We start from the raw sequence: 25622 nt of genomic DNA on the forward strand, positions 1-25622 counted from the left end.
GAGAAAAATGAGACTGGAGAGGTTAGATAATTCAAAAAAAAGTAGGGACTTGGACAGTTCATTTTCAGGCTCCAAAATCCTTGTAATTTTCAACCTCAACAAGCAATATTCTGAAAGTTGCCAAAGTAAGAGTCCACAATATATGATTTCATTTACCTAATGCTCAAGGAGAGGTCCCAGTATGCTGTGGTGAAGGGGAGCTTGGAACAGTATAGTCACCAGGGAGCTGTGACTCAGTGGGAAATAACAAAAGGCAAAGGGAAGTTTCTACTTTATAGCTCAATAGGGGTGTAGAACTGGTTTGTAAGTGTCCTTCAGATTTCATGTTTAGGAACAGTGTGATTTATGTCTGTCTTAGTTAGGGTTGGAATTGCTGTGATGAAATACCATAACCAAAAGCAACTTGAGGGAACGGGTTTTTTTTTTTTTGTTTGTTTGTTTATTTGTTGTTTTTTTGTTTTTGCTTTGTTTTTGATATTGTTTTTGCTTACACTTTCACATCACTGTTCACCACAGAAGTCAGGACAGGAACTCAGACAGGGCAGGAATCTGGAGGCAGGAGATGATTACTGAGATCATGAAGTGGTGCTGCTTACTGCCTTGCTCCCAGTGGCTTGTTCAGTCTGCTTTCTTATAGATCCCAGGACCACCAGCCCAGAGATGGCCCCACCCATAATTGACTGGGCCCTTCTACATCAATCACCAGGTAAGACAATGCCCTACTGCTAGATCTTATGGAGATACTTTCTCAACTGAGGGCCCCTCTTAACTCTATCTTTTGTCAAGCTGATCTAAAACTAGCCAGCACAATGCCTACTACCTTTCACTAAAATAGAAATCAGTCTCAGAATTAAACAGTCTATTAAATACATTCAAAATCTGAAGACTTGGTTAAAAGTTTAGGTCCACATACATCCATAAATATTAATGCTCTGGATTATTTAGTGTCTAAAGCCACTTTCTAGAAAGCACCTAATTCAACTGTCACTATGACAGAGCCTTGCTCCAAAGCACAAGAGACACCTGCCATCACTATCTACTCTGGAATACTATATATATCAATGGACCCAAAGCCTGCACATAGTAGGGCTAGGGAAGAAAGAACACATCCCAGCCTACTGTTAAGATGCCTTGAGTTTCCAGAAAGAGGTGTGTTCACTTGCAGCACAGTCAGCCCCACATCCTCACAAGTACAAGTTCCCACGTGGCGAAATTACTGGGAGCAGAGTCCTACCAATGGGTTCTATTTCTCCATCAAATTTGCAACAGCTCTGGTCTCCACCATTTCCTTTGCATACATACTCACTCTCCATGCGTGTTCTCCACCTATCTCAGTGGTTTCTCCTATGCCACACAGACTCAAACTATGACTCAGTCAAAAACAAAAGGCTGGAGGCCAGACCAGGAGGTAGAGACCAGCCAGAGGTACATGAGACCCTATCTAAAAATAAATAAATAAATAAAAATATAAAAATAAAAAGTAAATAAAGCATACTCCCCTGGAAGTTTTACAGGCAAACAATAATATCAAGAACATTCCTAGAATGAAACCAAGGGAAGTATACTTACTCACAAAGAAGGATCCCATTTTCTAGGCCTGTCCGGAAGTCTTTATCACCAAAACTTCGGCCAGTGACTTGCTGGAAAAGAAAAAAAGGAAACAAGAGCATAAGTTTTTTCTTTTATAACCAGGAAGTTCAATATTAAAAAAAAAAAAATTCAAGAGCCCTGAAAAACCCAAGAATGGGGAAATCTGTTAGCCTCCAGTTCCTTTCCCATGTGTGGCTTTGTCTGGATTAGGTGAGTTAAACTTAGACCATGAAGCATCTATTCTTCTTGATACTATTACCACAGTAAGTCAAGGTCACAGTGTCTGTCATAAAAATAATAACACCTAGAAAGTGTGGCCCATGGACAAAGACCCTATATACAAAAGTATTAGTGGTCAGGGAAGGCTGCAGGGCCCTCACCTCAGGAAACTAACACTATGACTGAAATCTAAAAGCCAATGTGCATAAATGACAGCACAGGGACATTCAAGGTGTTGCTGGCTGTCAGTAACCATTGGCTGGGGCGCAAAGTACTCGGTTTCATTTGTTATTCTCTAAATCCAAACATCTGACCTGAAAAATACCAGGTAGACATGTCTGTAACGTGCCCTAAGGAAACCTCTAATGTGTAAAATTCAAATTATGTCTAATAAGCCATGAAAAGAAAGAAAATGGAGCCATAAAAATACTCCAACAATGAAAAGGGGAAAAGAGGAGGGAAGGGAAGGGAGGGAAGGGGGCAGAGAGCAGACAGAACAAACAGAAAGGATAAAGGTTGGGTACCAACTATGTCAATGATCATATTAAGTGAGAGTGGCCCCACAACCCCCAATTAACACACAGAGGTTGTCAGGTTGATTCATAAGTTAAAGTCAACACTGAGCTGCCTACAAATGTGCTGTTTAAATTGGAAGATGTGCACAAATGTGAGTCACACGAAAGCCGGGCCAGTTGTACAAGTATCAGAGAAAGAAATCTCAGAACAGAAAATAATAGCATAGATGGAGAAAGCTCTTTCATAATAAGGGGGCTGTTAGTTCACTGACAAAGACATCATAATCTTGAACATTTATGTATTTCATTATATTAAAAAAACTTTAAAATACACAAAACAGATAGGATTACAAAGAGAGGGGAGACAGATCATGAATACAGTTGAAGATTTAAATATTTATCTTTAATAATAGGTAAAACAGGCAAACAGAAAATTAATGATACAGAACACATGAAAAACACTATGGACCCAATTGATCTAATTGTTATTTCTAAAATGTTTCACCCTCCAACATTTACCAAACCAAACCAAATTCTAGGTCATAAAACAATTCTCAATACACTTAAAAACATTTATCCAAAGTGTGTGTTCTGACCACAAAAGAATTAAATTCTAACTTAACAGCAAAATATCTGTGGAATCTCCCTAAATATTTTTAAAGTAAGGGTAGCATAACAAAAAAAATGCATTGGAATACTGAAGTAAGACTGGGGGACACAGACAGCCAAAAGCAAAAGAAGAAACAAATTACCAAAGTCAGAAGTGGCAAATGACATCACTGCAGAGTATAAAAATATTAAAAGGACAACAAGGGACTATTATAAATAGATTTGTACCAGTAAATTAAGCAACTTAGATTGCTCTGATAAAACCTTGGTGCAAGCACAATTCATACAACAGGGAAACAAACAACCCTCCAGTAAAGAAAACAGTGGGCTTCAAGGCTCACTGTTAATTTGTACCTAAGAATTACAGAAGAAACAATCTAATTCAGAACAAACTCATTCAGACAAATTTTAAAAAGTATATCTTTATGGTGTGTTTACGATGGCTCATGTTTTGTATTCTGACTATAAAGGCTTCTAATGAGCATTCCCATCCTAACAATGTCAGTCATCATATTAAGATTAATTGCCATTATCAAAGGTTCACTCGTAGGGAGATAAGTGTCATGGCTCAGACCTTTCCAAGATCTACCTGGATCCCAGCAGATTAAGGGTTCTAGCAATCTTGCCAACAAGGCACTAGTCAACCCATGACCACTTTCCACAAACACAAGGGCAGGGTGGGAAGCTCAGCCAAGCTCTTAAAAGATGCTGAGTGTGGTGGCACACACTGTTAATCCTAGAACTTGGGAGGCAGAGGCAAGAGGATGTCTATGAACTCAAGGCAAGTCTGGTTCTATACAATGAGTTTCAGCTTAGCTAGGACTATGTAATGAGATGCTCAGAGGATTCATGGTCCACCAGGGAGGTGTAGCAGGATGGTCAAGAGCACTCTACCCACTTCCCACCTCCACTACTCTTCACCCACCAAAATTCCATCCTCACAGTTGTCCACTCCTCCTAACAACACCACCTTTCTTCCATATCAAGCACACCCATGAACAACTCTTTATTCTCCCTTTAGAATGCATACCCATTCCTTACTTCCTCCACTGGCAACCTTTCTCCAAGCCACTGTCCTCCTCTGTCCATCATACATGTCCAGCCTTCTGACACAGTAACATGGTGGTTTACTATAAAGTATATACTTAAGAACTACACAATCAAGTTTTTTTTAAAAAAAAAAAAGTCACAATATAAAATCTCAAAGAAAAGTAACAATATAAAATCTCAGATTTCAAGTTGTGATTTTGTGTTGGGTCACTATTGCAGCTATCCTAGGCCTCCCTCACATGGCTCACAAGTCATGGACTGAACATGTCTGATAGACAGTTCAAAAGTGGGCCCAACGGCTTCCACCTGGCCTCCCATCTATACTTAAGCAGGCAGCTCATAATCTCTAATGTTTATAGCTCAAACCACTAACTATACCTCTCATTGCTTCCACCAATGACTCTAAACCTCAGGCATCATGGGAGAAGCCAAGTCCCCACAGTTCCCTGTTGGTGTTACACACACACACACACAGACACACACACACACACACACACACACACACACACACACACATGAACGCATGCATGGGATGGGTGCAAGTAACAACATATTACATGGGCAAAGGCTACCGACCACCACTATCTTATCAAGAGTGACCTCTAACACATCTCTTCATACAAGGGAATCCTCAGAAATTCTTATGATGGCAATAAGTCATCAGCTATCCTCTGGCCGTCTTTCAGGAAACCCCTGTATCAAATCCTCCCTGCTTTGTGTTCAATCCACTTTAATTACTAAACACAACATGTGTTGGAGGAACATGCAGAGTAAAAGTCAGCAAATAACTAATTTACCAAAACCTGGCCTTCCAGGAAAAAAAGCTTTTATCTGCCTCCATAATTAAATAAAAGCAGAAGCCAAGGACATTGTAATGTGTCATCACATTGTTTAATGCAAGCAATTATTGAGGAAGCTCATCTGTATCTGATTTCCTTTCCATGGAGCTCAAAGGTAATTCTGAATTTATCTACACCCCTAGCTCTGCTCTGAATCATTCGAATTCTGAAATATGGAGAAGCCAGACTCAAAAAGAAAACCACACAGCTCCGCAGCAACATTTTTATGAGGTGTTTATAATGTAACACGCTGTACATCACAGCCCTATGGTCTGTTAATTGCTTTGTTACCATTGTTATTATGTAATTGCAATGAACAGCCAAGGCTGCCAAGAATTGGTCTTCCAGTCTGATCATTACCATGTATGTAAATAGTATTTCAGAAACATTTTCATGAATCTTTTGTAGATTTCTGAAAGGAAACCACAAACAAACTAGAGGTCTAAAGAACATTTTCAATAAATTTCACAATTTTTAGTACAATGATATAAGGAGAGGAATTTTTTTAATATGTTGTTTTGGTTGGAGCTTTTTGAAAAACTATTTACACATGTCATGTGAATGCTTTGCTTGTGTGTATGTACATAAACCATGTCAGTTCCTGGATCCCAGTGAAAGTCAGAAGAAGGTATCAGATCTCCTAGAGCAGAAGTTACAGATGTTACACCACTGTGTGGCCCACCACGGAGGTGCTGGGAATCCATCCCAGATCCTCTGCAAGTGCAACAGGTGTTCTTAACCATGAACCATCTCTGCCCCTAACTTGTTTGTTTGTTTGTAGACATGATTTTGCCTAGCCTGGCCTCAAATTTTAAAAAAGAGTCCTGCTTCTGCCTTCCAAGTTCCGGAGTTACAGGAGGGAGTTGTCTCTCCCAGCTTCTGAAGATTCCGTTTGCTGACAAAATAATGATCCCTGATTCAAGCAAGTGAAGCAATCGCAAGATTTAGTAGATTCTCACTTAACGTTTAAGAGACATAAGGATTTTCCTGAAATTGTGTAATACCAGGTCCTTTTTGAAAGGCTATGATTTCCTTAACACCTTGTTAATGATAAAAAAAACCACACTCCTTCATTCATGAAGAGGCTTTGCTGCAGCTCATTATGCCTCTTTCTCTTCTGATCCTACCTGACTTAATTAACTGGAGCATCTCTGCATATTTCATGCTGAAATTATAAGAGAAAGTGGAATAAAATTGTTCTTACTTTTCACTTTTTTCCCTCAGAAATAAACCCCTCATGAGATTGTTAGAAAGTCAAACCCAAGTTTGAAGGTTTTTTTTTGTGTGTGTGTAAACAAAGATAAATCATATTCAATTAAGGAATACTTAGCAACCAATCAATCTATTATTTCCTGAATATCCATTTCATGCTAGGCCCTGCAGAAGGGATGAAATCAAAACAACAAGATCCAGATCCTTCCAGTGGCAAGAACAATCCAGGGGAAAGAGGAAACATAACAACACAGTGGTTGCTGGGGAAGATGTGTGGATGAGGGCCAAGACCAAGGAGGAAGTAATTGGCCCATTTTGCATGAACAAAGACACTGAGTTGCTGGCAAGAAGCAGCAGGTGATGAATACCATGCCCCCTTTCTCTTCTCTCCATCTTTATTCATTATGGGACTTCAGCCATAGGATGGTGCTTAGAGTAAAGGATGTCTTCCCTTTTCAGTTAAACCTCTCTATAAATCACCTCTTGGGTGATTCTACATTCAACAAAGTTGGCAATGAAGGTTAGCCATTACAATAACAGAGCTTGAATTGTGCATTTCAGCAAAATACTACAGGAGAGCTAGTGTAGAAACTCTCTGCCTAAGGATGTCAGGGAAGAACTTCAAGAGGTTGTACTTGAAGGGTGAGACAGAATTCTCCAGAGGAGAGATACATATCAGGGCACCACAGTCACCCCTGAAGACCTATGTGAAAATTCATTTGAGCAGAGACCTAAAGTTCTAAGGGCTGAGCCTAGTGGGTAAGGAAGGAGAAGTTTGGGGGAGATGAGGAATCAAAGTAAACACAGTCTTAATGGCAAAGGATATTGTGTCAGCAATACCACACAGTTAATACCAGGGCTCTGGTTTGGGCTTGAACCTTTAACAAAATAGTCACCTTTAGAAGGTCTTTGATTTTTTTCCCTCATTACTATAATTTTCAATTCCTAAAGAGACTGTTCCAGAACACATTTTGTTTGTGGTCTCTAATTGCATCCTTATAGATTCTTCCATCCCCTCTGGGGTGATGAACATCACCTTGCCAGAGTTTCCTCTAAGACAGCCATTCCATCCCCTCTATCTTTTGGTTGATCAGAGCTTATTTTTTCCTGTCAGTCCCAAAGCTCCATCCGTGTTCAGGATCTTCTCCATTCCCTTCCAAATCACATCCTTAAGCCTTTGTTTGTTCACAGCTTCCTTCATTTCCCTGAGGTTGCCATGTTGAATTCGCTCCTATTGGCTCCTTTCCTAAAAGCTCCAATTCAACACTGCCTTTCAACCATCATCTTGTCTATCCTCCCTGATCTATGTGACACCCTGACTCTTAAGTTTAGCCATTTGCAAGCTATGTTCATTTAACTTAATGAAAATTCTTTAAAGAGTCAAGAGTTGGAGTTGAGGCATCTTTAACTCTATCACTTTAGGCAAGCTCCTGAACTCTAACACTCACTTTACCTTCTGAAGAAATGGTAAAGGTACCTATTCCAATGGTTTGCATGAAGATGAATTAAAGCACATAAAAGCCTTAGCATCATGCCTGACCAGAGTAAGAACTTAATGTGTCTCATCACCATGTGAACCCAGGGTAAAACAACTGCAGTATTCTCATACACATCATTGCTATTGCTTTTTTTCTTTTTAAATAGTCCTGTGCAGTTATTCCCGGATCATAAAAGAGGTGGTGCTCACTGGCTCTCTGATGATACACAAATATTGCCATACTGCCTAACTTAAAAGATTTTCCCCTCCCATGATTTTAATCGATGGCTTAGCAGCATGAGTCAACAGCTCCATCCTTCTGAGATCCGTTGCCCTTCCTTCAGTTCCCCACCACTTCATTCTCCTGGTTTTCTTTCTGCCTCATTAGATAAACACTGCATTAAGGATTTCTACCTCATTAGCTGGAAAGTATAAAACAGCCTTTCCCTTTCCTTTCACTCCCCCTTTCTTCTCTTTTTGTGACTTCCCCATCATGTCCCCAGATAATTTCATCTAGTCGTATATCTTTCATGTCTTATGTATAAGGTGAATTCATGCTTTTTTACACATGATTCTGGACCCTTCAAGTCCCAAATCAAATATTCAATTTCTCATTAAACATCTCCTCTTGGGTATTGTGTATGTGTGTGTGACAGAGAGAGAGAGATCTGCTACAAAATCTTGATGCCTGTCCCCCAATCGAATTCAATCCATCTCTGCTCTTCAAATCAATGAATCACCTCCTCCAATAACACAGAGATGAATTCAAACCAGCAGGAAAAGCCAAGCTGTCTTTCCAGAACAGAGTCTATATCTGTCTTTTCTGTCTCCACACAGTAACAGTGGGGCAAGCTGTCATCATTTGTAAGCAATACAACTGTAGTATCCACCTATGGGGCTTCCTCAAATCATCACCCATATAGCATCCTGAGATCCTTCTAAAGCCCCACCCATAGCCCCACCACCCACCAGATTAAAGCCGATTATGGGGGGGGGGATTTTCTACAGGACAAGTAAAAAAAAAATCTTACTAATTAAGTGACTCATTCAAGGTTATGTGGACAAGTCAGCAGCTAAAGTGACAACTTCCCTTTCATCGAGGCCCCACCACACTGTTTTCACAGTGGCAACACTTCCCTGACCAGTCAGATTGCTACACTTTGCTCAATGTTCATAGCTCCTTATATCCATTCAGTTTGGCTTGGCAGAAAAACAGCCCAGAAGCCCAAGCCTGAAGTTATTGAATCAACATTACTAGACCACGATTCCTGCTAGCACTAGCTCTGAGAGCTTAATATGGAGGGTAATAAAGTGCAATCTGCAAGATCCATTTATATTTTCATCATGTCATCGGAAAATCAGAAAGCGCTGTTTATAGCCACAGATTGACAGAGCCTACAAAAAAATCTAATTAGGAATACAGCTGATGCTTAAAAGAACTCTGGGAGAGTTCAGTCCTCTCATCTAACCATTGTATGATCTGGACATAGAAAATGGGTCAATACTGACACGTGTGCGTGGGTCCAGCTGACTGTGTCTGCACATTCTCAAGCTGTCCTTTGCTTTAAGAAAGGGGTAACAGAAGCTGCAGAGAAAGACAGACAACACACACAGAGAGTTTCACCAAAGCCAAAAGCCTTAGTGTCAGATTGAAGAGAAAGAAGAATCCAGAAAGAAACTGGGCCAGGATGATGCTAAGTATGTTGTCTCGTGTGAGCACACAAAGCCATGGTATTTGCCTGGTATTGTGTTATTCCTTCGATAAACATTGCAGTTCTGGGCTAAATCGGATGGCCCTGTCACTTAGTTCTCGGCACAGTGAAGCAGAAAGCCACTAAATTCAACAGATCTGGGCACAGATTCCAGGTTCAAGGCTCAGGAGCAGAGAGCTGGCTTCATGCATTGGAGCCTGCTACAGAGTCTTTAAAGGTGCTAATAGGAGCCTGTTTTACTCAGTTGTGGGATGCCAGAAATCAGAATGGATACTGCCTTGGGGGGGGATTTCATGTGTATGAAGTGAGTAAACACAAATTCTTTCATGGTTTTGTTTCCCACGATTCATATTTAAGAGCAAGTGCCCAAGGCCAGGGGCTTCCATTTGCACTCAGAAATGCAACTCTGCAGGTCAGGATTTGTGGGTGCTGGGTACAAAAAACAGGCTAGTAAGCCAATGAAAGAGTCCCCAAGCATATTGACAGGACTAAAGGAGATCATAAAGGGACAATCACAAAAACCCTGAAAAAAAAAATACATTCTATAAGAAAACCAGACTATTGAAAAGAAAAACAGTCCTTGTCATGAAGGAAAAGGGAAACGTTGTTTTTCATAAATAAGAGATATAAAAGCATTATGACAAAATGTAATGTGTATCTCCTTGCAAGATAGTGGTTGAAAAGAACCTCATAGGTGACATCTGGACACAACTGGGGTATTCTGAATATATACTGGTCACCTAAGGACATCAGTCATCACTGAAATGATAATGGCTACCTGGGAGGATGCTCTTCTTTAGGCGTGTGCTCAAACATTTGGAGAGTAAAGGTAGCTGACACATGTGAGTGTACATGTATGCATATGAACTAAATGCAGAAAACATAAGTCACCACTGAGATCTGATGGTTTCTTGGAGCCTCCTTTCCTCTCTTCCCTCCCCTCACATTCTTCCTGTCTCTCTCTCTCTCTCTCTCTCTCTCTCTCTCTCTCTCTCTCTCACCTTGCCTCCCTCCCTTTCTTCTCCCTTCATCCCTCTATCCCTTTCTCTCTCCTCCCTGTCATATGTTTTAAAATGTTAACAATAAAATGCTGTTTGGGTTCTAGCACTGAAAAGTACTTCAGCAGCCCAAACCAAGTGGCCATTCAACAACCCACCTGGGCCTTCTCATTCATCTCCAGGGTGTTTTCCATGTTTAAGGACAGTCATTTGCCAGTTCTCTGTCAGTCACCATATTGTGTCAACTCACTCACCCACTCCTTTTCTCACTACCCAGAACTGGTCCTGCCAGCCACCGACCTGATGTAAGCACTGATGATGGAGAGGAAGAGAGGTTCAGCCCCTTGGCTTCCTGATGTTGAGCAAAGAATTAGAACTCAAGACTCTGCCAAGTACACAAAGTCCTGTAACTATTGTAGAGCTGTCCGAAGAAGTGATCAATTTCACTATTTGATATTCTAATAATGGAATAATTTTTAGCTAAGAATCCAAAGCAACCACAAAGCTTGTGGACATTGCCAGTACTCAGCATAGAAAAACGGCACCAAAGCCAAACTAGAGAACTGCTAGAATTCACCCAAACAAGTTATTAGATTACCAAATGAAAATAAAACATGGTGAAATACTCAGGATAAAAGCAGAGTAAAGTAAGAGGCCTTTTTTTATTTCAGGACTGACTTGAGTAACATAATGCCTAAGGACAGCTCAGACTTGACCAACCAAAAATGAGTGAGGCTAAAGAGAGAGCGTGGTAGGTAAGTTCAGCAAGCATGAGGGGCTGGCTTTGATTCCCAGCATGCATGTAAAAAGCCAGGCATGAGGGTATGTGCTTATAATCTCAGTGCTGAAGAAATGAGACAGTTGGCTCCCTGGAGCTCACCAGCCAGCCAGCCTAACTTAATCAATGAGCTCAGGTTCCAGAGAAAGACTCTGTCTCAAAGAACAAGATGGATGGGCTCCTGTGGACAAACACTCAAAATTCACCTCTGGTTTGCACATACAGGAACATATATACATCATACACATATACATATCACACACACATATACACATCACACACATACACATCACACATCACAGACATATATATATGTATATATATATATCACATGCATATGCATCACACACTCATTACACATAGAAACACATCACACACATACACATGTCACACACACATAAACATTACACACATATATATCAAACACTCATCACACATACATATACAAATCACACACACACACAAACACACACACACACACACTGAGGAAACCAATTTTGAGAAAAGAGGGAAGGATTGCAGAAGATACTTTCTAGGGTACAAAGATTCTATTTTTTCATTTGGGGTAGTCATCACAAGGCTATTCACACTAAATCATTAACCAGGCTGTACATTTGTTTGTGTGATTTTTCTACACTTGTGTATTAGTTTACTTGACAATAATGAAATTCATGAGGCAGAACACTTAGTGAAGCAAAGAGGCTTATTTTGGCTTCATGGCTCCAAAGGGCCAAATCTGCTATTGGCCTTCCTGTTGGGAGAACCCTGAGAGACATAGGGTGACAAGCCATATTGAGCCATAGCATAAACTGCTGATTCAGTGGCTGTGATCTATCTATGCCTACCTCACAATATATTTTATAATGAACATCTGAACACTGGGTAAGAAAACTGATGCACTATTTAGTTTGTGAAGTCATGCTGTTTTGGAGAAAGTGGCCCAAGGTGAGCATTTGGGTTGGTGTGACCATAGAGCTCCTTAATGTATTATTCTATCACTTTTTATTTGAGTAATACAACTGTCTACTAACATCTAATCATCACTGGGAAAGAAAGTCCCAAAGTCATGGAAATGGGACTCTATATATAGTTCCAATGGGCTTCTGGTAAACCCTTTATTTCTTTAAGATTCCTCTGTGTATATATCACAGACTTTTCTGAGTCCACTGCTACCCCAGCCTCTTGCTTCTGAAATGAGAGCAATGGCAATGGTATAGCCATTTTGGAGATCAGTATGGTGGTTCCTTAGGAAAATGGGAATCAGTCTACCACAGAACCTGGCAATCCCACTCTTAGGCATATACCCAAATGATCCACATACATGCAACAAAGACATGGGTTCAACTATGTTCATAGGAGAATTATTTGTAATAGCAAGAACCTGGAAGCAACCTAGATGCCCCTCAACTAAAGAATAGATAAAGAAGAGGTGGCACATTTACACAATGGAATACTACTCAGCAGAAAAAGAAAAAGAAAAGAAAAAAAAACAATGGAATCTTGAAATTCACAGGCAAATGGATGGAACTTGAAGAAACCATCCCGAGTAAGGTAACCCAGTCACAAAAAAAGGAACATGATATGTACTTGCTCATATATGGATTTTAGACATAGAGCAAAGGATCACCAGCCTATAATTCACACCGCCAGAGAAACTAGGATACAAGGAGGAACCTAAGAGATTCATATAAGGTCCCTCACAGAAGGGGAAAGGAACAAGATCTCCTGAGAATATTGGGAGTGAGGGGGGCAGTGAGTGGAGAGGGAGTTAGGAGAAAGAGAAGGGGAGGAGAGGAGAACATGTGGGACTAGGAATATTAAGTCAGAGGACAAATAGATGAGAGAATAAAAAAGATACCATAAATAGAGGGAGCCATTATAGGTTTGAAGACAAAACTGACTCTAGAGAAATGTCCAGAGACCTACAAAGATGACCCCTAACTAACAATCTGAGCAACAGTAGAAAGGCTACCTTAAATGCCCTTCCCTGATAATGAGATTGATAACTAACTTATATGCCATCATAGAGCCCTCATCTAGTAGCTGTTGGAAACAGAAGCAGACACCCACAGCTAAACACTGAGCCGAACTCCTGGAATCCAGTTGCAGAGAGGGAGGAGTGATAAGAAAATGGGGTCAAGACCAGGCTACAGAAACCCACAGAGGTTTGTTCCACTAAATTAACTTACCAGCTCCTTAGCACCATGCAACCATGCTGGATGGTTACACAGGTGAGACCCTGGACAAGTGCATCCAGCGGGGAGATAATTGATGTCCATTAGTTTCAGTGGCCTTTGACTAACCATGCAACCTCTTCTGAAAGTCCTGTCTCCTAATGCTTATTAAACCACTGCCAGGACTCATGAGGTCTGTTCAGAGCGAGATACTTCTTCAGATATTCAGGAAGTACTCAGTGGGTCCTGGAAAGTCTCAATACAAGTGTTATCATTATCCCTGCTGCAGGCTGAAGAAATTGGAACTACAGACCATTAAAAAAATGTGTCCAGTTTCCCAGGACTAGCAGGTGGCAGAGGATAATAGGCAGGGTGGTCTGATTCCTGGCCCACACCCCTAGCCATTAGGCTTTGCTAAGGAGTTAATAATGAAAACCTGACTCTCTACTGTCCATGTCAACTTTTCCCCTCCTCAAAGTGGGGAGGAAGAAAATAAATTCCTACATTCAGAAAAATACTAAAATATGTGGGTATTTATCATTAATTTCCTCAATACCACAGGGATAGAATAATTAAAACATCGTGGTGTTGCTAGATTTTTATCTCTGCCTTAAAAAATCATGACAGGTATCTAATAATTCACAACTTGATCCTCCATGTAATGAAAAATGAATAACCATTAATGGAGGGCACAGAGGAAGAGAAGGAAGGTAGGCAAGATGCTTTATTTAAGGCCAGCAGCATTTACAAAACAGGGTATCTCTCTGCTCATCTTTCAAAGGCTTTTGTTGTTGTTTCAATTGTTTTTCAAGACAGGGTTTCTCTGTGTAGCCCTTGCTATTTGGGAACGCCCTCTGTTCCAGGCTGGGCTGGAACTTGGAGATCTTCCTGCCTCTGCCTCCCAAGAACTGGAATTAAAGTGTGTGCTTCCACCCAGCATTTCACTGATTCTTTAAACTTACAAATTATGCTTTGTGAAAGAAAATCTGTTCTTTTGGCTTCTTTGTTATTAAAATAGCAGGTGGTAATCCAAGCCCACTGAATCATCACCCAACACTGAGTCTCACTGAGCCAGCAGTGAGGTGTCAGCCACCCCAACAAAAAAGCACCCATTCAGGCTTCCAAGAAGCAAAGAGAATATAGATCCATCACTGAATTTTTCTCCCTTTACCTCCAAATAATGACCAAACAATGCCCATGCCAAGGAGGAAGGAGGCTCATCTCTAGGCACAAAGAACCATTTGGCCACAATGTAGTACTATGCCACAACAGTGAAATTAAAGAGGACACAAGCAGGCCATGCTCAATGAACCTAATTTGTGAAATCTGTGTTTAACTGACATATAAACATTAGGACCTTGTACTCACACACACCACTCTACATTTCACTAGAGGGTAAAATATTGTTGAAGGATTAAAGGGTAAGGGGTCTAAAACGCCTTTTAGTTACCATTACAAAAGGGCACTTGACTCTTAAAGTTGAACATCCATCATCAAGACCCAAAACCCCACATTTTTGGTGTACCCAAAGGCACAATGAAAAAGTTTCCCATTTGTTCTCATGAGATGGGTCATAGTCAAAATGTCATCAGGCTAAAAATGCTCCATAAAATTACCTTAAAGCTTTGCATAGGTGTGCATGAGACACACGTGAATTTCATATTTAGACTTGGGTCTCACACTCAAGATATTCCACTAGGTATATGCAGATATTACAAAGCTGAAAAAAAAATGTAAGCACTTCAATCCCAAGCAATTCAGGCAAGGATGCACAACTTAAATCAGTCAGTCTGAGAGTTAGCATAGGACCCAAGTTGTTCCACCAAACACCAGCTTTCACAGAGGATGGAGGACTCCTAGTGTATAGCATCACCCCCACGGTATAAACATTTCCACCATAGCTCAATTTAACCTCGGCATAATGTCACTGAGTACAAAGCAGGAAAAACATGGGCACAGTCCTCTCTCCAGCCTCATGAGCTGACTGCAGAACCACACAGTCAACTCGCCATCTGTGTTCTTTACACTGTGGGACAAGAAGCTAACTTGTAAGTAATGTTCTGTCTGATACCTTCCAGATAATGACTAAAAACAAAGCACATAACTAACTATATGAACATCTAGATGCTTCTGAGTTTAAAAACAACTTTCTTCTGTCTCCAACATAGGAGAAACTTACCCAAAGCCAATGATTGTCCCCAATCCATTCTAGGGTATATTGACATGGGTTTGAACTGACTCATTTGCAGGTAGTTCACCAGGTTGTTAAAAAACAAATAAACATTTAGAGGAAAGACGCAAACACAAATCAAGGTGTATACTGTCCAAACTATATGCTCTTTCTTATACTGCAAGGGGCAAGAAGGACCAGTAAGGCCAGCCACATGCTGTAGAGTATCACAGATTGGAAGCTGAAAAGGCAGAGAATGGTTTGTTCTCTCTTTGGTAAACTGTTGCCTGCTCTCTGTCTCTGGATATGTTATGGTTCACAATGGCAAGTCAAGTCAAGATAAACAGACCCGATACCTGAATGGATATGGGGTTCACAGCACATACAACTTTGGCCTCCCCCCACTCCTGGCACTAGCAAGAGGCTCTTGGTGATCAACACTCACCGGCATTCACAGAGCTGACCTCTGGCAGATCATGGGGACTGGGGTAAAAGTGCAAAGGCAACAACACTGTTCTTCCCGTCATGTGTTTAGAGGGATTAAATGATTGTTTCATAGCAATTGGCCTTCACACTGATCCTCTGCCTGCTGAAGAGAAAAACTGCTCACAACAGCATTTCCCAATGTGTGTTTTACAGGATCCCAGGTTCCATGGGACTGAGTGCAATTTGATGTGAAAAAAAAAAAAGGACTCCATAGCCAAATTAGTTTGGGGAATGCTCTGTTTCATTTTTCAGCCCAGTGCTGACAGCATGTTCATGAGATCTTCCAATGGAATAAAAGGCAGTGTTTCCCAGTCTGTCAACCCAAGAACCCCCTTCCAAGGCCAATCATTGGGATAGCTGGGGTCAGTGCTCTGCAGCTCCATGCAGGAACTTCTGGCTTTCTGCTTGGCTAATGAACTCACACCATGATGGGTGAAGAGGCCCCTGTAAGTGCCGTGGGACCCCTGTTGTCTTGGATACATAGTTCTTTGTTCTTTATACTTTCCCCAGTTCATGGTAATTCCCAGTATAGACATTCTGTCACTAAAACAAAAAAACAGATTAAGATAGTCACCAGGGTTTAAAAATTAAAGAGCTGATACTAATAACAAAGGTTTTCAAAAGTAGACTCAACAAGGGCCCATTGCTCCGCTTGCCCTGAGCAAACTAGCTCAAGGCATAAAGGACTTTTGAAAACTACATTGTGGGCAGGTGTGATAGCTCAGCAGTTAAGGCACTTGCCACCAATCAGAGTACAACCCTTCAGACCCACATGATGAAAGGAAAAGAACTGTCTTCCTACAAGTTGCCCTCTGACCCACACACACACATGCTGTGGCATAATAAGTAAATAAACTTGAAATACATACATCCCAGCCAGATGGTGATGGCACACACCTTTAATTCCAGATCTCTGAGTTTGAGGCCAGCCCAGTCTATAGAGTGAGTTCTAGGACAGCCAGGGCTACACAGAGAAACCCTGTCTTGAACCCCCCTCCAAAACAAAAAATACATCCCATGTAAGATATTCAGTTTATAGCAAAGTTAAAGGAAGAAAACAAGATGTTCAAAGGCATCAAACAGGCAAGCGAGAGTAGGACATTAAATAGCAAAGTCTTCCATAACACGCAGGGATTCGTGACAAGTGAGGCAGGAAGGGAACTCACAAGCCAAGGAGCACTCTGGGGATAAAAGCTCATGGCTGAATCCATGTCATGAAATTCAGATCACAGGCTGCCTAACAATGCAGACACACAGAGACATTTGACTTTTTCATTAGACACAGGTAGGTGAAGTCAATCTCAAGGCGGATTTGACCAAGTAGGTATCTGACTAAGTAATTCCCTAAATGATGTCCATCAGATGCCAGGTGCAAAAGCCATTACAACAGTATCCTTACCAGCACACAGATCTGGGGTAGCAGGGCCTCCCAGAGCCAGCAATCCAATTCAAAAATAATTCTGGAACTTTGGAGATCCTATTACTATGAGGCATAAATAGACTTTTAAGTGCTTGCTTTGAAATATCAAGCATTGTTCCACCCAGCTTTTTCCACCATCCTAGAACATTTATTAAAAAAAAAAAACCAGTGCAGGGTGAGTCAGCTTCTAAAAGAAAGCTTCGCCATGGATGCAGGATTGCCTCATGTTCCTGCAACAGTGTAGGCCTAACCATGATGGTAGCTTTGTAAATGATACACAGGTGTTTATTAAGAAACAGTTGGGGAAATAACTCTGTGATTAAAGTGATAACTGCACCAGCATAAGGACCTGAGTTACGACCCTCAGCACCCACATAAAAGCTGGGGATGGTGGGGTACATCTGTAACCTTGCACAGGCCAGCCAGTCTAACTGAAACCAGGACTCCAGATTCTGCGAGAGACCCTGTCTCAAGAAATAAGATGGAAAGCAATTGAGGGAGTTACTGGACACCCATTCTGGCCTCCACACATACAAATGTGAGTGTTCCTGCACACTTAGGGGCACGAGCTTTTTTCAACACACACACAGAAGGTACTGCATATGCTGGGGATAAAGTTCAGTAGCACAGAGTTTCCCTAGCATGCATTAGGTGCTGGGTTCAGTCTCCAGCATTGTAACAAATAAATAGTACATGAATAAGATCATACATAATTATATGTACCTATAAATACTACATAAAGTGTAAATAATATTATATATTTATGTGCGTAAGTTGAATACCAGTTTACTTATCATGGTTGCCTAGCATATACAAGGATTTGGGTTTGATTTTCCCCAAAAGTACTGAAGATGGAGTTAACACATGATGAAGAAAAATGCACTCATTAGTCGGATTTAATATCTGTTGCTGTTGCACAATTTCTGTTGTTTCCCACATAATGACTACTTCAATAATTTTAGCAGCCTAACCCCCAAATTTAATTCTTTCTGCCTATATGTTTATATGATGCTTTGGAAAGCCTGGCACCCTCACAGAAATATAATTCTCTGAGTGCTGGGAGCCGCCATGTCTTCACAGGCCTCCTCATCTGCTTTGCCACCTGGAAGTCTGAATCACCTCTCTTCCTGAATGAGGCTTTCTAACCCAGGGTCTGGTTCCTGCTCCCTCGGCCACCCTGCTGTGCCACACCAGGGAATCTTTGCTTATACTTGTTTGCAAAGCCACCTTGATCCAGACATTGTTCTATTGTTTGCCACTCTCCACTGCCCAAGCTGCAACATTCAGACTGCCAAGAAGATTGCAGAATCTGCTGTGTGAGCTTATGAATCTCATGAATTTGCCACACAGATGTGTGCCTCTGCATTCACCCATGCCATTTGTCTCATCAGGAATGTCTTTGCTCTTTGTATCCAACTTCATATTCACATCTCAAGATACAAGCTCTATCATATTTTCCTAGGGCACATATCATCCATTCTCCCACCTCTTGGCAAATTAACTGTCCCTCCCGGAGCATTCATTGTCTCTCACACATGAAATAAGACAGTTCTTCTAATTCAGAGACTTGGGCTTGATTTCTATTATAGTTTGGGAGAACCTTCAAAGGATTCTGTGTTGGAAGCCTGATCATACTGCAGTGTTCAGAACCAGGGCTTTGGGGTAGAGACTGGGTCTTGAGGACTCCGACCTAATCAATGTGTTAGTCCTCTGAAGGATTCGTGAACTTCTGGCATTGTTGGGAAGTGGTGAAATTAGAAAATGAAGCCCAGTTGCAGGATCTGGGTCCCTGGGGCTGTGCTGCTGAAGGAGTATCTTTCCCAGCTTCTTTCCTTACTTTCTCTACTTCTTGCTACAGTGAGATGATCCATGCTTTCTCCCTCCATGCTCTTCTGCTACAGTGTTTCTGCCTTGCCACAAGGCAGCAAGCCCTGGTGCCAGCCAATGATGAGCTGAAACCTCATGCCTTACGCTAAAATCTTTTCTCCCTTAGTTTGTCTCAGTCAGATATTTCCCCTAGTGACGAAAGGCTAACAGAGACATGTCCTTCAATCAGAAGAAATGAACTTATCTCCCAATGACTAGCTACGTGGTTTGGGGTAAATACATCTGTGATATAGTTCTGTCTTTATCTGCTAAATGGAGTGTGGGTGTGTGGAATCACAGTACTGACCTCACAAGGTCAGATTATGTATCTGAGTGCTAACTGAAACTATATATGGCAAAAAGTATAATTTTTGGAAAGGTAATTTGAATTATTTATTGATAATATTTTTTTCTCTGTGCCCTGGAGTAGACTGATTCATTCATCATTTATTTACTGTACATATTATTGGTATGCCTGGCATTATTCTAGACACCAGTAATGTGGTTCCTGAACCTGGCAATACATCTAGTAGCTAAGATAGATAGCAGTATATATCATTGGGTAGTGATGAGAGCTATGAATACATCAAGATCCAGACAGAGAGGGATAGAGTGAACTTCTATTTGGGGTGTTTTCTATTGGAACAGCTTGCTGAAGGAATGGCAGGCGATCAGAGACCTGGATGAACACAGGAAGCAAAGTCCCTTGTATAGGAAGAACATTCTGGGAAGAGAGAAATGCAAATTCAATGCCCATAGGTGGGTATGATCATGAACTGTCTGGAAAAGCAAAGGATAGCTGGAATAGAGCCAGTGCAAACTGCAGATCAATACCTAGCTAAGGTCAGAGAGGTAGGTGTGTATGGGTTCAAAGCCACCAAGAAGAAAGTGTTAAACAGAGAGAGATATGGTTCGATTAGCAGTTTTGTTTTGTTTTAAAGTTAGTCTAGCTAATATATGGAGAATTGACTTGCAGGGGAGAGGAGAGAAACACTAGAAAGAGAAAAACCCATTAAGGACACAAAATGTTGACTAGCAGAAAAAGATGGTAACTTGGACTATATGGGAAACAGATGGGCAATGAGAAATAAGTAGATGCACAGATTTATTCTGAAACTAGAGGCTAAAGTATTTTCATGTGGACTGACCTGATGTGAGACATTAACCAGGAGAAGCACGCTTGTGTTTTCACATTGAGGAACAGGTATATGCTTGTATAATCTATTAATGGAGACAGCTTCAAGAAGAACAACTTTAGAAGGACATACTTAACCATATTTCTTCCTATCAAGGCCGAGAACACCAAAGATAGATCTCTATGGCAATACTGAGCACTAGATGCACTGGAGAGCATAGGAAGGGGCAGAGCTGAACATGGACACCAAAAACTATTCATGCAGTGTCCAAGTACTGAATCTTGGGGGATAAGCAGCAACTCAGTCAGTGGGAAAAAGAGGGTCCAGCAAAGGAGAATAAGAGTTCTTGATGAGTTAAGAGACCATAATGAGATGAGAACATTGTGGAAGAGGTAGAGGGGGGGCAGGGAGGGGAAGAGTAAGGGGAGGTGAAGGAGAAAGGGAGAAACTATTTGAAAAGAGAAAGCAAGTTCCTGCTCTGATGAGGCAGAAAAACTGTGCTGGATATGAACTGGATGCTTTCAGTTGGGTTGGGATAAATGATACAGGAAACCTTGACATGAGCAACTTCTACAGAATGTGGGGATGAGAGTAGAGCATCAGAAGTAAAGAAGGGAAGGCATGGAGAGTCAACTTCACAGGAGAAGACAAAATGGAAAGCTCTGTTAGGAAGCATGCTGAAGGAATGACACAAAGAAGACAGCTCATGTTCTACTAAAATGGCACAGTTCACAGGTCAAGGTCAAAGCTTAGATGCAAGCAGAGAGGTCATTTTTTTTTTTTTAATAAAGCAAGGGAAGCAGACTATAAAGGGTGTTGTGGAATATTTGTTTACACAGTAAAGGTTTGTCTCTCCCTAAGGCACCTTCTGGTTGATTTAATAAAGAGCTAAATGGCCAGTAGCTAGGCAGAAGAACATAGGTAGGACTTCTGAGCAGAGAGAGAGAGACTGGGAGGAGGAATCTAGGTATGGATTTCACCAGCAGACTTGGAGCAAGCCAGGTGTGTCACACTAAGAAGTAACAGCCACATGGCAGGATGTAGAGCAAAACTGATGGGTTAATAAAGTTAATAAAGTTATTTGAGGAAAAGCCTAAGCTTTCATAACTAATAATAAACATCCAGGTCATTATTTGCCGACTAGTGATCTGAAGATAGTTCAGCAAGAAAGTGTGATACATAGTGTTATACAAGACAGAGGGTGAGGGCAGCATCAGTGCTATGCAGGTGAATCACAGGCTGCTTTGAGAAGTCATCAGTTGAGACTGAGAAATGGAGAGTCAAGTTGGAAGGTCAGGGGAAGAAGACGGAGAGAGGATAGTGAGCTGATGTGGGCAGGAGACATAAATGGGCTGCCACATGATGTCTCCTGCCCACATGATGGTGCATTCTTCCTTCCACCTTTCAGCACCTTTTCAAGAATCTCAACAGCTTTGTGGCTGTTACCCACCAGCACAAAATCCCAGAAGTGTGCTTAATGAGAAAACTAGTTATACATTTGCAAAAGTAGCAGTAACACACTCAAGAAAAGGGTTGCTAAAACTAAAGGAAAGGTCTCCGGGAATGTGTCCCCAGCCAGGCCTTAGACACTGTGAGAAGAGCCTATGGCTGCAAGCATGACAGGCGGCCCACATTCAGAGTCACCTTCATCTCTCCTTTTGACAAGGGCATGGGCGCACTGATTGATGGGACATTCCAGAGAAAGAACGACGCTTCAAAGGCTTTGGAAAACTATTACTGGATTAAAAGGGGGGGCAGAAAACAGAGTGACAAATACTGGTTGGTAGTGCAATTATGTACTCTGGAGGGATGCAAGAGCCGTTTTTTCCATAAAGAAAGAGAACCAGAGAAAACAGCTGGTCAATTGTGTGATTTTGTTTCTGCTGTGAGGTGGTGGCTTAAAAAATTAGTGTCCAGGTTCCAAGAAGTATAACTGCCTGACTTCTCATCTCATAAAACATATGATCTTCACCCCATACAGATGGAGTGGATGACCCTTATGTCACAAACATATGCCTCTTGGTAGCTACAATAAAACTCATTGGCTTACAAAACTGGACTTCACTGGTACCCTTACTTTGATCTGTTGTCAGTTGCCTACCTGAGTGAGTAGATATTTGTTTATGTCTGCCTAGGAATATTGTCACACAGGCGAAAGGAATGCATGAAAGCTAGTAGGACTCTTAGTACTGTTTGGAGTGTGATCATGAACTCTGATTCCAGCTAAACACGAGAAACTAGATGCCAACCTCACTATTAATTTTGGATTTATAATTTCTTAGATTATATAATAGTCATCTGACCTAAGTACCATTTTCTAGGAAACCCTTCCAGATAGCCCAAGGGATCACCCTATAAACAGACACAATATCTTTACATTAAAACCACTGAATGGTCACATTAAATGGAATAAATTGAAAGTAATGAATGGCTTAATTTTGGATCATGTCAATATTTTACTATTAAATGAACTTCAGAAGAAAGAATGGAAAGAAGAAGAAGAAGGAGAAGGAGAAGGAGAAGGAGAAGGAGAAGGAGAAGGAGAAGGAGAAGGAGAAGGAGAAGAAGAAGAAGAAGAAGAAGAAGAAGAAGAAGAAGAAGAAGAAGAAGAAGAAGAAGAAAAAGAAAAGCAAAATTAAAAGAAACTTTCCACTTCTGAGCTTCTGGATTTTAAAGTTCTATTTTGTTTTGTTTTCTGGCTAAGTTTTTTTGTTTTTTGTTTTGTTTTGTTTTTTATTGTTGTTTTGTGTATGATACTGGCAACTGAAACCAGCTTCACATACATGCTATATGAGCACTTATCTGAACTGTAATCCCAGCCCCACATTATATAACTGAACTCAATGTGATTCCAGGCCCACAAAAATAAAAACATGTAAGTTTGGGAGTTAAGCTTACTATATTGCGCTATCAGGCTCCCAAAGAGCTGTCATTTGACTCTATGAAAATCAGATGAAAAAATGAAGATCTTTTAAAATGATTGACAAGGATCAAGAAGCAGAATATTTTAGAGTGTGGTTCATTACATTCGACGAGTGTGGCCCAGCAGGGGACAATGGTGTCACTATGCAGTGATGAGCAAAGGTGAGCATTACTGGTTTCCAAGTTCACTGGTACCCACATTCATGATGCAGATCATTGTTTTCTGGTACAGAAATAGTTAACGAGTAGTTATTGATTACTGACCTTCCACAAGCATCATGTCCTATGTGAGAACATTAAAGAGGGACAAGCTCTAGACCTGACTACCCTTAACAGAGTAAGAGATGATCAAGTTCAAAGGGAACATAATGGGTTCAAAGACTCGCGTTCATGGCTGTATGACTCATAGTAGACAATGGAAGGTGGATTTTTTAAAAATGGATATACTTGTACAATGAATATGACTCAGCTTTAAAAGGGCAGGGAAATCTGACCTATGATCCAAGGTGCATGAACCACAAGGACACTGCGCTAAGTGAAACAGGCCAGTAATAAAAGGACAAATACTGAGTGATTCCAGTCACATGAGACACCTAGATTAATCTAATTCATAGAGACAGAAGTTAGAATGGTAGTTGCTGGGAGCTGACGGCAAAGGAATGAGGACGCATTGTTATGAATGTGCAATTTCCTCAACTGGAGAGAGTTTTCTGTGGATGTCTGGTGGTGACTGGTACACAGCAACATGAGTGCTCTGGATGCCACTGAACCACATATGCTGAACCACTGATGCCATTGAGCTTCGTGTTTACAAATAAGGAAGTAAATGTTGTGTGTGTATATTATCACAATAGAAGCTAATAATAATGTAAAAGAAACTTGACACTACAATATTTGCACTCTGAAAATACCATTGAGCAATATAAAGGATGACACCAGCACTCTACAAAGAATCTGGAATCAGATGACAAAGGAGATGGTTCCATGAGGAACATGCTGGCTGCACAAGCACAAGGACTTGAGTCTAGATCCCCAACACCCATATAAAGATGGCTGTAGGGCCAGGCATCTGTAACCCCATGCTGGGGTGAGCACAGATGACTCCCTGGAGCTCACTGACCCCACAACCTAGTCTTAAGTTTTAGACTGTCTCAAAAAAATAATGCAGAAAGCAACAGACAAAGGCATTTCAACACTCAACATCATATTTACACCCCAACATGCATACACACAACACAGAGAACCCTAAATTATAAGGAAAAGCAAACAGTGATGGATCAGAAGGTTACCCTGACAGCTAAGAAGTAAAGACAGAGTTGGGAGCCCCAAATGATGACTGATATCTTTGGAGATTTTTGGTGAGCTTCCAGCAGGCTGGTAACTTCTGAAGTGAGGCATAGCCCAGGACCAACTACCCTACCCCCAATGGAGGCTAGGGGTCTGCTACAAAATGTTAGTAAAGATCGTAAGTTTGAAGGTTCAGGAAGCAAAATTTACCATTTAAGCAAGGAAGAAGGAGAGCTAGTAATTGTACTTCTCAACCCAACTATGTTCTACAATCACCTGAAACACAGCCTCAGCCCATGGACTCAATTTTAATTTTCTGGGATGGAACTGGGCAATGATATTTGTTTTCAAAACTTACCAAGTAACTTAATCCATGGGGTTTTTGTTTTTGTTTTTGTTCTTTTTCACTCAGGGTGGAGGGCAGTCACTGGGCCATGTTGGAACAAGAATTGTCTTGAGCCACATATTAAACCCAGGGGTGTCCAAGCCACATTGTGCAGGTTGCAAAGGCATACATATGATTACAATGCAAGACAAGGTGCTATCCTGGGCTACATGCTGCCAGACAATGAATCCAGTGTGCTCTTCCTGGGAGACACCTGCTATACACAAGGCCACAGTTGGCAGCAGGTTTCTGCCAATTTGTAAATATCTTCATTTTGAATTCTAGCCATTGGTCACAGAATTACTGGCCAAGGTAAAGACCATAAAACTGCCCCTATCCTCTCATTTTGAACCCTAAACACAGGCCACACAGTTTCTGCTACAGACTGTGGCTGATCTATGAATATGGGTGTGCCATAAAAACCATGTTTGGGGAGATCACCATCTTGACTAGATCTTAAACAGTTGTCACTTAGATGCCCTGTTTATACCTCCAAGCACTCAATAGAGTTTGGGGAAAGAACCTCATAGTTGTGGGGGAGGGAGGAGACTGACTGAACCCCTCTGAACTCATTCTCCTTGTATGTAACTCCCCTTAGGACATCTGGGAGGTAGGAAGTATTGAAACAGGGATGGCATGGCTCAGTTTCAGATGATACAGGATCCTGGACTCTACCCAGGATCCCCATCCTAAGGTCGTTAAGACTGATGCCATGTTGATGCTCAGAGCTGCCTTTCCCATAACAGAGATACCCATGAGAGACGGGTGCCTGCTATT

General features: G+C 41.2%; 1 protein-coding gene across 9 annotated transcripts in view; it reads right to left on the minus strand.

Moving 5' to 3' along the window:
* Limch1 (LIM and calponin homology domains 1) overlaps nt 1–25622 on the minus strand; it is a 298145-nt gene that overhangs the window by 181632 nt on the left and 90891 nt on the right. For all 9 annotated transcript variants that reach the window (XM_051198458.1, XM_051198454.1, XM_051198453.1 and 6 more), the window contains exon 2: nt 1570–1640. In XM_051198458.1, the coding sequence (XP_051054415.1) occupies nt 1570–1640 (71 nt within the window). The remainder of the gene's footprint in view (nt 1–1569; nt 1641–25622) is intronic.

Source organism: Phodopus roborovskii, unplaced genomic scaffold (assembly GCF_943737965.1).
Source record: "Phodopus roborovskii unplaced genomic scaffold, PHOROB, whole genome shotgun sequence".
Classification (NCBI taxonomy): domain Eukaryota; kingdom Metazoa; phylum Chordata; class Mammalia; order Rodentia; family Cricetidae; genus Phodopus; species Phodopus roborovskii.